Genomic DNA, 13,063 nt, shown 5'->3' with positions numbered 1-13,063 from the left:
TTTTTCTTTTTTTTTTTTTTTTTTTTAAATCCAAGTTATATGTGTCCCTAAGATTCTCCGAGCATCTTCTTGCGTCACGACCATCGAGGAAAAATTGCTTGAGCACCATCGGCGAGCCAACATACATGAAACGAGAGAGAGTTGTCGAAGGCACAGCCGGGCGTGCAACTAAGCCCAAAACGTAAGCCTCGTCGACCTGGCCCTACGGAAAGAAATATGGGCCAGTAAGTCAGGCGCGCTTCTGTAACTGGGAGGGAACTTAATCCGCATCGCGAGCAGGGTGGAAATTGAAGCAATTGAGACTGCAAGCCACGTCTGGCGGGCGCCGTGAAGATAGCGGCTCCCAGGGAATTCTGTGTGTGCCCTTCCGATTTCCAAACGTAATCCTTAGTGTTTAGCACATCATTTCTTCCGCCTATAAACCGTTATTCTGCTTTCCTGTTTCGTCAGTCCTGCCGGAGGTCGTGTTGCAAGGCACGCGCCCAGCAGTATAACACGAAAAAATAAGCATTGGCCTGCATTTGCGGATTCCAAGCTTAACAAATGGGATGTGAGTGTCTTGTTTCGGGCGCTGCGTCGACTCGCTTACTTGCTCACTCTGTCGCGTCGATTTGCTTTCCTTTACTTCATTCAACTGAAGTGGACTTTGGTTTGTCTGCTGTTGTGGCTTTGCTTTGGCGTATGCCGGAGGCTATTGGTGTTGGGGATGAAGAAGGGCTTTGGACAGACCCTAAGACATTCCCGTTTGTATAGGCAGATTGGCGCGGCGCTCGTTATTAGCGTCACCCGTGTCCCTGTTCTGCGTTCTTTCTGACCACTTTAGTTGTATGTATTGCGTAATTTTAATCGTAAGGCCGTAAAATCAGCTTCTTCGCTCTTTGTTTTATGTTCGATTTTATCGTCTGCTTTATTTGTCAATGAAGGCTAACAGGCCGAGCAAAGCGAAGAAGGAATTTCAGCTTTGTTCCCTTGAGCTCCATGAAAAAAATCTTTCTGTTTTCTTTGAGAAGAGCTCCTATAACATATGATACTTTTCGTGGCTTTCACAAGTCGTTAGAAGACATAAAAAAACCTGCACTAGATTGCAAAAATATGAGGCGAAACATGCGAAATATGGTTTGACATTTTTCTGTATGTATTATGTTGTGCGTAATAAATATTTGGGACCAATTCCATTACGCTGAAATAGGAGCTGTTTAAAATTTGTTGGCAGAGAACACGTGGCAGATGCCTTTATTTGTTTTGGCACGAAAACACTTATAAGTTCGCCATCGCCGACCAGGAATGCTGCTTTGTCTTGTTTGTGCCATCGTTCTGACTGGCTAAGCTTTTTCATGAGGCCGCAACCACGTGGCCTCGCGCGGGTAATTCAAACTAAGTCAGGTATAGCAGCTGCGAGTCACGAGTCGTCCCGACGCATCTCTCAAGTTTGCCTGCCGGTAGAGAAAGTGGTGGAGCTTGTGACGGACGAATTATCGATGACCTCTTGTAGCGCTTTCACACTAAACAAAAAAAGTTCGAAACTGGGCACTCGAACTCAATAGCCGAAATTCTTAACCACTGAACCACCTCGGCGGTCGCTTACGCTCGTTATACAGCCGCTACAACATCCGCCATTTCATGTGGCGGCTTCTAGATGGCACCACAGACCAGTGGCCTCAGCGACCTCAGCGACCTCCGCGATCAAGCTCACCGTTGCACCGAAGCTGACCGTAGAGGATGCGATTAAGCCTCCGCCATTTTACGTGGTGGCTTCGAGATGGCGCCATATGTGCAGATTAAACTCCAGCTTCCTGTGCTCTAACACTATAATCGTTTAACAAAGATAATCCCAGCCAATGTTTTTAGTGCTTGAAAACATTTTTGAAGTAAACATATGTGTAGATTGTAGCGTATTATGTTGGCCTCTTGGGAGACTGATGTCATATCATCCTGCGTCCGTGGGTCGTATCATCGTACTGATATATGGTGAAGTAGTGTCGCCTAGTGCGTTAAAAAATAATTTCCAAGCGTTGAGTTAAAAAAAAAAAAGGATTTTCTGATAAAGACTTATTTTTTTGGAGGGGGGGGGGGTGGAAGGCACGCAAATGGGTTCAATATTATTAAGAGGCACACTCCGCCGTAGCCGCAACTGCTCGCCGTCAGCGACACACTCATAGGACAAACAGAGCGTCGTCATTCCTCACAACGCCAACACACCTTCGTCGTCTCTGAGATAATTACTTCGGCTTTAGCAACCGATGCAGCCCGAAATACCACCCAAGTATTGCAGCAGTTCCTTTTTTCAGTAATTTGCATCGCAGTGCCTAGGCACTGCAAAAATTTCTCAAAGACCGTGTTTTGTATCAGGAGTCTTTAATCATCATAATCGTAACTGCGCTCTATGCAAGATAAAGGCTTCTCTTAGTGGCATCTAAATGACAGTAATTTGGACCACTTACGACCAAATTGTCCCCCAAAATTATTAGTTTTATAAGCCTTCATAACTCGTTCTCTCTCCATTTTTCGTTTACATATATTAAGGATCGACTCCACTAAGGAGCTCACCACTACATGCCCCGTAGATGTCCATGTGATGTGCGAAGTGACCAATGAAACATTTTGCGATTGAAACCGAGGCTATAGCGAGCCGGAGCGGGTGACTTATGCCTGCAGCTTGCTCTAATTCCTTTCCGTGTTATATTCTGAGTGGTATCCTCTCTCTTCTGGGCAGCCTGCAACCTGATCAGCTCGGGCGTGGCGGCCATCTTCGGGCCCAACGATCCGATGATCGGCGCGCACATCCAGTCTCTCTCGGACTCGCTGGACATACCGCATATTGAGAGTCGTCTGGACCTGGAACCCGATGTCAAGGACTGCTCCGTCAACCTGCACCCGGACCCGCAGATCACGGGCAAATCGATGCGGGACCTGGTCCAGTACCTCAACTGGACGCGGATCGCCGTCCTCTACCAAGACGACATTTGTGAGTCGCTGCCGCCTTTTTGCGCAATTTCCTACCGTTTCATAATGCCGATTCCAGACTTCAGTATGGCTTCACTCGAATCTGAGTGATTTTCCGTTCAACAAACATTAAAGGCGACTTCATTAAGTTGGGTTCTTAGTAAAATTGACCGTACGCCTCTCTATGGGCGCTATTTCGGTGCTTTCTTTGCAGTTCGTTTTTTGGTGGTCAAAAATGTAATATGAAGCCGTTTTCTTCCCGCTAATCGATTCAGACTCATAACGTCAAGGCTGATAAGATACTCGTGATCGCCGTTGGAAAGTGAATGGCGGTGTACCTTGCCTGAAAGATGCGCAAACAAACAAAAAGGGCTTTTCTGCTATCACAGCGCGTTTAGCTATGGAAACGAGCTATTGTTGCGACACCTGCCTTTAACTTCTTCAATTATTCATAGCTCATTTTTTCCCTTGCCTGTGAGATAGTAGAAGTTTTGTTATTTCACTGACTCGAGCTATCGACACGGCACAGTTACAATGTGCTCACTGCCTTTAATTGCCATACAGAACAGATATAAAGTTGCTCAACTGATGTGAAGTTCGTTGAATGAGTTAGAGGCGATTTTGAAGCAGCCGACAGTTGGTTAATGACGAAAGCTTCAGAAAATTGCAGGCTGAGGTCTTATATGCAGACATATAGTCATCATCATCATCAACCTGACTATACCCACTGCAGAGCGAAGGCCTTTCCCATATTTCTCCACTAACATATAGACATATAGTAATTCACGCAAACAGTTATGGTCATGACGAACGTATTCAGCGCTAAGCATGCCGAGGTGTTACTGCTAGCTGGTTCGTCTAGAGAACGGGCTAATTGTGAAGTTGATGGCTTGATAGCTATTTAATCAATGAATTTGCGTCGCGCTTTTTCCTTTCTTATTATACATGTTCTCGCGCTTGACTGATTTCGAATACGTTTTGTTATCTGATTTGTTTTGCTCACTTAGGGAATGCTCCTGTATCCGCGAATATGGCAGAAAGTGATCATCTTAGAATTATCGTAGAAGGTGGAAACCGGGCGCACCTGTGAATTATAACAAAAGACTGGTTTCTTCCCGGAACTGAGATGACCGAAAGGGCTAAAACCTTTCTTTGTTTACATTCTCTTTTTTTCTGTGACTATTTAATGTGTGAGGGTAAGGTTGGATTGGTTTATATGGCTTAATGCTCCAAAGCACTGTAAACTCTGAAGGATGTCGTAATGGAGGGCTCTAAAAATTTCAACCGCCTGGTTTCGTGCGCTGACATCGCCATTACACAGGCGCCTTGCATTTTCATCTCCACCAAAACGCAGCAAGTCGTTCGTAATATTTTATATGACGACATCATAAGCGTAGGCAAAATTTCTAATAACCAACCTTGTCTGTGCAATAATATGTTTAAATTATGCAGATGAATAATTAATATCTGAGATTTGTAAATATGAATGGATTGTTCTTTCGGTATTGAGTTATGAGCGTGTTTTAAAGTGCACCAAATAAAAACATCGGAGTTCAACTGAAAACCAATATCATGCAGGAAAGGGAGGGCGGAGCTGGTAAAAAAAGAATATGCATGCTTTATTTGGAACATGAAACGTTTGAAACATTTCACAATATTAACATCGTGTTGAACTCAAATGTCATAGTCCGTTCGGACCATATTACGCTTCTTAAAAAGGAACTTGAGCTGCGAGAGAAACACTGGTCACTTTGACCAGGAAACCAAGTCAGTTTAGGCAACAGCGAAACAAAATGACTGCGCCGCCTTACCTGTCTGCTGATGAAGGTATACCGTCTCATCCTCTCGCAAGCTGGCATTGTTATTTTCTGCTGTTGTGAAAGAAAAATTTCTTTACTTAGGAACCACTTTACTACGCAGCAGCGCACTTTTAAACTGCAATAATTGATGTGGAACATCCTGAATCGCCCTAACACGATCTTTTTTATGGTTCAAACCCGCAGCTCTCATAAGCCTCCAGGAGTTGGTTCGGCCGTTCCCGCCGAAGAACGTGCAGTACCTCTTCCGGAGGGCGGAGAACTTCACGGCGACACTGATGGACATCAAGAGCCGCGGGATCTACAGCATGATCATCGACGTGCGACCTGAGAACCTCACCGCTTTCCTCAGAGCGGTACGCACCAGTTTCACTTGTGATTGTGTATGTATGGTTCCCGCCATGGAAACAGCTTCGTGGGCTCAAACATCATGGCGGATTGAGAACTTATGTTACGTAGTAGTTAGGCGGAATGAATTGGAGATTATCCCTCCGGAATTTCGCCCGCTATCATAAGCCAGTGTTCAAGCCATGGGAGTAAAATTTGGTTGCTTATAGTGCCCTTTTTATTTTATGAAATCCGCTAAAGTATAACAATGGTCAATAGAACTTGTCAAGTACCACTCATAACGCTAAAACTTAGAAGTTTGGCCGTTGAGTCGCTTTCGGACGTAATACCCTATAGGCCATAAATGTGGCCGCAAATAGACTGGTTGTATTTAAACATTTTTTTGCACCGCCTTCAAGAATAAGGTCTTGTTATACCAAAAATTGACACTCACCATTTTACAGCTGATTTACGCTTAACAGTTTTAAAATCAGCGTAAAACTTTATCTTAGACAGAAAAATCGTAATTATGGGAAAGTAAATGCTTCATTTAGTTTTCAGTAGACAAACAAGAAAGCTAGAGCATTTACGAGCACTTTTTATTGAACGGTCGGGCACGCGTTTTCAAATTCGGTGCTTGTGAGGGGCGACAAGCTACTAGCCAATCCGCGACGTGAAACGAAGCACGCGTCGTTAACCTTCCACCAAGAAGCAACTCCATTCGGCACCCCGTCAAAACAAGGCGTCTGCTAATTGCCCTAAAAATGCTGCCTTTATACTTTTTGACGCGTTCATCCGTCCGTTTGTTTCTTCGTTTTGTAGCACAGTCAAGCGTACATCCAGAGAGAGGGCCCATTAGACGCGCACGTGCGGAGGAACGCTTTCAAGTTTCTTAATTGGCCAGCACACACACACACACACACACACACACACACACACACACACACACACACACACACACACACACACACACACACACACACACACACACACACACACACACACACACACACACACACACACACACACACACACACACACACACACACACACACACACACACACACACACACACACACACACACACACACACACACACACACACACACACACACACACACGCACACACGCACACACACACACACGCACACACGCACACACGCACGCACGCACGCACGCACGCACACACACACACACACACGCACGCACACACACACACACACACACACAAAAAAAAAAAAAATAAATAAATAAACTTGAGCTAGGTACACATCTGTACGCCTAACACCTCGCTCGCATGTGGGGTCGGCGCAAAACCATGCAGCACAGAGAGATCGAGAGCTCGCCTGTATCAACTGGTTCCAGCTTTTAAAAGCCTAGTGCACATGCGTTAGAACTGCTGGTGCTAGGCTGTTCCCAGTACACTGGACACTAACCCAGGAGCCAGTAATAGGAGAGAAGATAATGGGCCGACCATTCGGAAATCATTTATAACTGTAGACACTAACGCTAAAGTTTTTGTCATGCTGCACGGATTTTCGGCACAACGCACTGCAGCAGTTTACTGTTCTTGCTTCTTGGCTTTTATTTTTTCTTCCATCTCGGCGAAGCTGCGGCGGCGGCGGCAGCCATAGAGTTCAGACTCGATCGTCGTCGTCGCCAGCGCGTGGGGCTTCCACAGACTTGAACCGCGCGTCTCTACTGGCGTCAATTAGGACGGTCGTCGTCGAGTTAATTAGCCGCTTTCTCTTCGTAAATGCCGTCCGTCTCTTTCTTCTCCCACCCCTTCTTCCTCCCCCAGTAAGTCTGCGAAACTTCCTTACGGCCGTACTGACTTTTATCGCCACCACTCGTGTCCCAGCCTCTCTCTCTCTCTCCTTTCTGGTTACCTCCGCATTCTCTTCTTCAGCACTGTCATTGACGAACTCAATAGAGCGCGGCGTGTTCTTGAACACTCGAGTGGTCGAGCCAGCCGACGTCTTTGAAGTAACCGAGCTCGATTGGGAATGGCCGGCCCAAGAGCCGTTCGAGTGCCTGGTCGTACAATGAGTGTACTCTTGTAGAAGAACCTTAGGACCGAACGTTTTAAAGGATGCCCATTGGGGTTATGCTTTTGGATACTTTCTCTTTCTTTTTTTTTTTTTTTTTTAGCGTGGAGCTAGCCATTTTTGGTTTAAGAGCCCGTATGGTTAACAGCACTAAAGCTTCAGACGTAGCTTCCTTAAACAGCCTTTTTGTACGCGACTAGGTCTTTCTACTGAAGTGCTGCGTTTACCGGTAATTGAAGGAGGTCGCAATTTTAAATCGAATTATTTTAGTTCGTGAAATCCCCTAGGCGCAGTTTCAGCGGCAACTGAAGTGGTAAAAAGCAAGGAACTTTGGCTGGGAAACTGTACAAAGGGCTTGGGTTTGAAGCTCGATCTCACTGTTGTACAGAAATCGAAGGGGACCACCATATACAAATAAATGGGGGAGAAGGAGGGGGAGGGAGGGGGTCTGCACTTTAACTACAGGTGTTCTTGTATTAGGGAAATAACGTTAAAGGCTTCGCTGTCCAGAAAATTCGGTGTCGGCGCTGTGAAAAAAAAAAAGAAAAAAAAAACATCACGACCATGCCCCAAACAGATGGTGTTGGCGAGGGCATGGCGGATAATTGATTGATCGGCCGGCTGTGAGACGCCACAAGATCGCATGACATGACCGAGTATACGAAGTAGCTACCAACTCGGGCAGCTTCTTTATGTGTGTGGTTGAGATGGGAGTCGAGGCTTCTGAGGCCTTTGGGTTTCGAGTCGGACACGCTGCGTCCACGCCACACGGGAGCGTCGGTATGTTTGCTTAAGCGGAAATTTATACGTTGGACGTGTAGTCCTTCGCGTAATGTGCGGCTTGTGATTGTATAATCAGTATGTGTCAGATACTAGAGGTAAACGTAAAGGATTAGTGATGGAAGCCAATCACGCTTTTGTATCGAACCCTTAAGCAGGAGCTTAGGTGTCCGTCAAGTTTTTAAAGCCAGAGATAGAACAACTCCCATGCTCAAGTTTTCCTCAGTTTGATCTTCAGCCATCTGCGGGGCACTGATGTATCATGTCACTGCTGTTTAACGTGACTAGGAACGGTGTACAATAGCTACGTCGCTGGTGCTCGCTTCTCCGATCTCGTGACTGGTGAGACGTGCGAAGGGTCGTGCTTCACTTGGTGGCGTAGGCGTTAGGCTGCGTTTGCCTATTGAGACGAGACGATTAGGTCGCCGTAAAGAAGCACTAAGAAAAAAGACCGTTAAATCGGCAGCGGAAAGCGACTAAGGTCGAGAAGCTCGGCTAGAGAAGCAACCCGTGCCTATACCAAGGCTAACAGAACTTTGGCTCGTATATCAAGGTTTAACCAAGATATACATCTGCGATTTTTATTGCGAAAGCAATACTACTCGCACTTTCAAGCCTTCGCGTGACCCGGCCGCAGTTTCGTCTTACCCACGTGACGCTGTGACGTCACACCCCACGTGACACACGGGCTGGCAGCAGCTGCCAACTTGGGTCTCTCGTTTCACATGGGACGGTTATGTCAGAATCAGCCTGCTAAGACCCTGGCATTCACGTTACCCCTATAGGCCACTAAGGCACGTACATATGGGTTGGTTAAAGCGGGGCTTTTTATGTGGGCTGAGGAAGAAGAAAAAGAGAAGAAGAAGAACGCTCGGCCACCCGCAGCTAATACTTTCGCTCAGTATTTGGTTCAGCAGCCTTGAACCCTTGTAATTTTTCATCTCGCTTGGGGCTTCTGATCAGAGCTGGTTATCGAAATATACTAGAATTAGAATGCAAAATATTGTAAGTGCCAGTCAGACAGGGTACAACGGCTCTGAAAATCCGGTACAAAAACACTACGCGTCACTGGATGTCACCCATCATATCAGGTCATATCAGGGCAGTCATTACAGCCCGATGATGGACAGTGATTGTGGAGAGATCAGCTCTGAAATAACAGCCAAGCAATTCTGTGAAAGTATTACAAGGAAGAAGTGTTATTACGAAAAAGTTATTTTTTGTTTGTGTGTGTGTGAAGTTTTAAATTTTAACGTTTCAATAATGTTTCAGAGGTATTTTAATGCCGGATCAAAACCTTTTCCGCGCAATATTTGTAGAAAACGAAAACTAAACAAACATATGTCACAGTTATCTTTTGCCTAATAACATAGAACAGTAATAATAATTATAATACTAATAGAATCGACAGCATCACCAATTAGTTTATAGCTCGCTTCCTTGTGCTAATTGTTATTTTTTATTTTTTCTCTGCCAATATTCGCGGAAATATGTTTTTAACATTTCTTGCCTTAGACAATGTTTGATTGTGCCCCTCTTGCTAGGTCTATACTTAGTCATAAGCATTTTAAATAAATAAAAAGAAATAACTGATATGACAGTTTAGTTTGTACTGATATGTGTAGTTTTACACAAGTCATCTAATGGGGTTCGATTTACTAACTTCCATACTTTCGTCTGACCTGTGACTGCAGTACTTAGAAACGTGGTAATTTTCATTACCACCATGCGAAATCTTGCGATATGCAGTTAAGATGCATGAGACAAGCTCACAGTTGTGTAAGCCTCTTTTTCTGATTTCCAATAACGGTGTACGTTTACTTCAGGGCTTTATTCAACAGTACTCCCATTATGCTTGAGCTAAAGTTCTTATTCCATTCTGCTATGCTGATTCGTGCAAAATAACTGTTAAGATGACGTAAAACAAATAAGACGATGTACGTCTACTTCGACGAAACTTTGTCTTCAACCTCTACGCTGATATTTTTGGCACTGCTTTCCAGATAACTCAACTTTCCGTATTACTTCTCTGCAGATTCTCCAAATCCAGATGAATGACTATAAATATCACTACCACTTCGCTACTTACGTAAGTATGCATTCATATAATACCTACGCAGTCTGCATGCACGGAATTAGATAAAGTCTTTTACTGTAAAGTAAACAAAAAAAGAACAATAAAACTGACTACTTAATATAAGCACCTGCAATGTGAACTGTGTAAAAACAAATAAGGAGAAAAAACCTGTTATTTTTATCACGCCTTGCAAAACGTTATCCTGCTCATTTGCTCTGAAACCGCGCACAAAGCTTGCGCGCTGTTGATCCTTTTTGTTGTGTAGTGTGTCTTACAGCGGTTCTTATCTTGTTTCGTCCCCCATGATGAGAAACCAGAACCGTCTGTAACGAGGCTGAAGGAGCCAAAGACGCAAACGCCGATTTTCCGCCCAAAGGCAGCAGGGGCACCACCTAGCATCTATTACAAAAACTTGCCATGCTTGCCCAACGCTAGATAATTGATACACAAGACCAGCACAAGGCGCGCATTGCGATAGCACGAAGTGCTTGTTGACGTCTTGGTTATGTGGGGGCATACTGTTTTATTTTATTTTACACAGGACATCGAAGCCTACAACTTAGAAGATTTCCAATACAACTTCGTCAACATCACTGCTTATCGAATGGTTGACTCGGAAAACCAGACAGTTCGGAATATACTCCGAGACATGGAAAAATTTCAACCTTTCGGGCAGAACATCCTCAACCGCTCTAACGTGATAATCGTAAGTACAAAACCTCATCTGAAACGACTGTATCATGTTATAACAGTAACGATTAAACGAAGTTAGAACCTGACCAATTTCCTGATATAACATATCGAAAGATGCTACAGCAAAACTTGGTTGCGGTACGTTTTCGTACGTCTAGTTTAGTGGAGAATGTTCATTTAACCTCGCAGCGTCCTTCGCAGCACATTTTGAGTGAACGTAACCCTCTCCACGAGTAAAGGTCAATGCAGATGTCCATACCATATTATGAGCTGTCAATACTCAGCCCACCTCCCGCGTTTTCACAGCACCTGATAGAATCTACCTCATCGCCAATTAGTTGATAGTTCGCCTTTCGGACAGCCAAATACTCTACACTCTGCGATAGGCAAGAGTGGTGAACATAACAAAGCACAGAGCATAATTTGCCATTAGAAAATGTTACTCTCACACTGAGAAAAGGAAGCAATTGCGGAAATTGTCCCCGCCCCCTTCAGCCCTGCTTTTATTTTCATCAACATTATTATTATCAGCCTGACTGTACCTACTGCAGGGTGAAGGCCTCTCCCATAGACCTCCAGTTAACCCTGTCCCGTATTAATTACATCGACTTGACCCCTGCAAAGTTCTTGACCTCATCCGCCCATCGAACTTTCAGCCGCCCCCACTACGCTTTCCTTCTCTTGGAATCCAATTTGTTACGCTTAGCGACCATCGGTTATCCGCTCTTCGCACTACATGTCCAGCTCATTCCCATTTTTTTTTTTTCATTTCCCCTAGAATATTGTTAACTCGAGTTATTTCTCTTACTCACTCTGCATACTTCATGTTTCTTAACGTTACACCTGCCATTTTCCATTCCATAGCTCCTTGCGTTGTACTCATCTTCAGTAGAACCCTTTTCGTTAGCCTCCGCCTTTCAGCCTCATAGGTGAGTACTGGTGAGACACAACTGTCCTATTCTTTCCTCTTGAGCAACACCGGTTAACTGCTATAGTCGTCATAATCTATGAGTACTTTCTGAATGCGCTGTTGGTGAGCAGACACTGTAGATATCTTCCAGTCCTTTCACCTACCCGTCATCTATACCCTGATTTCTCAATGCCCGCATGATAGCAGAGGTTTCGACTGAGTGAACTGTTTTCTCGTAGTCAGTGATTGCTATTTATAGGGGCTGGTTATATTCCAGTTATTTTTATATCACCTGGTTGATAGTATGGATATGATCGATTCATTAGTGTTTTTTTTTTTTTTTTCATTAGTGGTCAACTTATGAAAGCCTCCAGCCGAAGCTGTCTTGAACAGGATCATTTCTTTGAGTGGCAATCGGTGCAAGCTAGAGTTCTCCGTTGCGGCATGCGGAGGCGATAGAGTCAGTCCCGCGGATTCGGTTCTTCACGAAGTACATAGTAAAATTACCGTGGCAATAGGAAAGCACTTATGCACTGTTCTTATTTCCAGACGGAACCCGCCCTCATGTTTGACGCTGTGTACGCCTTCGCTCACGGGCTGAACGACCTGCAACGAAGCGCCACGCTGCGACCGGCCAACGTCTCATGCGAGGACGAGGTCTCGTGGACCGAAGGCACCAGCCTCTTCAACCTCATCAGCATGGTGATGATTGCACGAGCATAATATGTTGATTATTGTGCGACACCACTGAGGTTTCACTGCAAAAATACTCACACCTACAATGAGGCCATTGCTCCAAACAGTTTGCATATGCTCTCACCACAGTTACCTGCAGCGCACTGATCTTCCAACTCCGGCACTCTTTCAAAACCAGTGTGAGAAAGTCTTTAACACTGAAGTGCAAAAGCAGTCGCGAGAGAAAGTTCCAGCTCTTTCTCGAGGTTATCTTCTCCTTACAAATTCTGGAGGAACTGCAGTTTACACTTGTTTACCCTTACTACACTTTCTTAAAGTACAAATCATTGCTCCACTAGGTACTTCTGCATACTATGAGAAAAGGAAGCTTATCGTGATCGTTTGTATGGGTCAGAGTTCTTTCGATGGAACAAAACGGCGAGAAAAGCAAATTAGTCGTGCGGCCATTGGCACCTTCCTTCATGCATGCGTTTTCTCTTTGTTGTACAACGCTGGTTTTGAGTAAATGTGAAAGAGCACCATGGCTTGTTGCACTCTGTCGAGGTCATCAACTAGAGTCGCAGTCGAGCAAATTACGCTGCAACTAGCAAGCATTCTTTACGGATGCGCGTAATCTTGTCCGTTTTGTCCCTGGGGTCCTGTAACGGGGCGCTGAATAACTCTGCATTTGTCAGCGCATTCTAGATATTACTAAAATATTGGAGAGCTGTGCCCATTTCTGCTGTATTGTTCGAGTTTTATTTCACGCTTAGAATACATTCGTCATCCAGTC

At 44.8% G+C, this 13,063-nt stretch overlaps 1 protein-coding gene across 3 annotated transcripts in view; it reads left to right on the top strand.

The window, feature by feature from the left end:
- LOC146207422 (glutamate receptor ionotropic, kainate 2) overlaps positions 1-13,063 on the top strand; it is a 415,085-nt gene that overhangs the window by 384,071 nt on the left and 17,951 nt on the right. For all 3 annotated transcript variants that reach the window (XM_084587259.1, XM_084587265.1, XM_084587251.1), the window contains exons 5-9: positions 2,714-2,965; positions 4,947-5,116; positions 9,951-10,004; positions 10,534-10,698; positions 12,145-12,297. In XM_084587259.1, coding sequence (XP_084443385.1) covers positions 2,714-2,965; positions 4,947-5,116; positions 9,951-10,004; positions 10,534-10,698; positions 12,145-12,297 — 794 coding nt within the window. The remainder of the gene's footprint in view (positions 1-2,713; positions 2,966-4,946; positions 5,117-9,950; positions 10,005-10,533; positions 10,699-12,144; positions 12,298-13,063) is intronic.

The sequence above is a fragment of the Amblyomma maculatum genome, chromosome 1, assembly GCF_055883805.1.
Source record: "Amblyomma maculatum isolate TAMU_Amacu chromosome 1, ASM5588380v1, whole genome shotgun sequence".
NCBI lineage: Eukaryota > Metazoa > Arthropoda > Arachnida > Ixodida > Ixodidae > Amblyomma > Amblyomma maculatum.
This window is presented reverse-complemented; position numbering and strand designations above follow the sequence as displayed.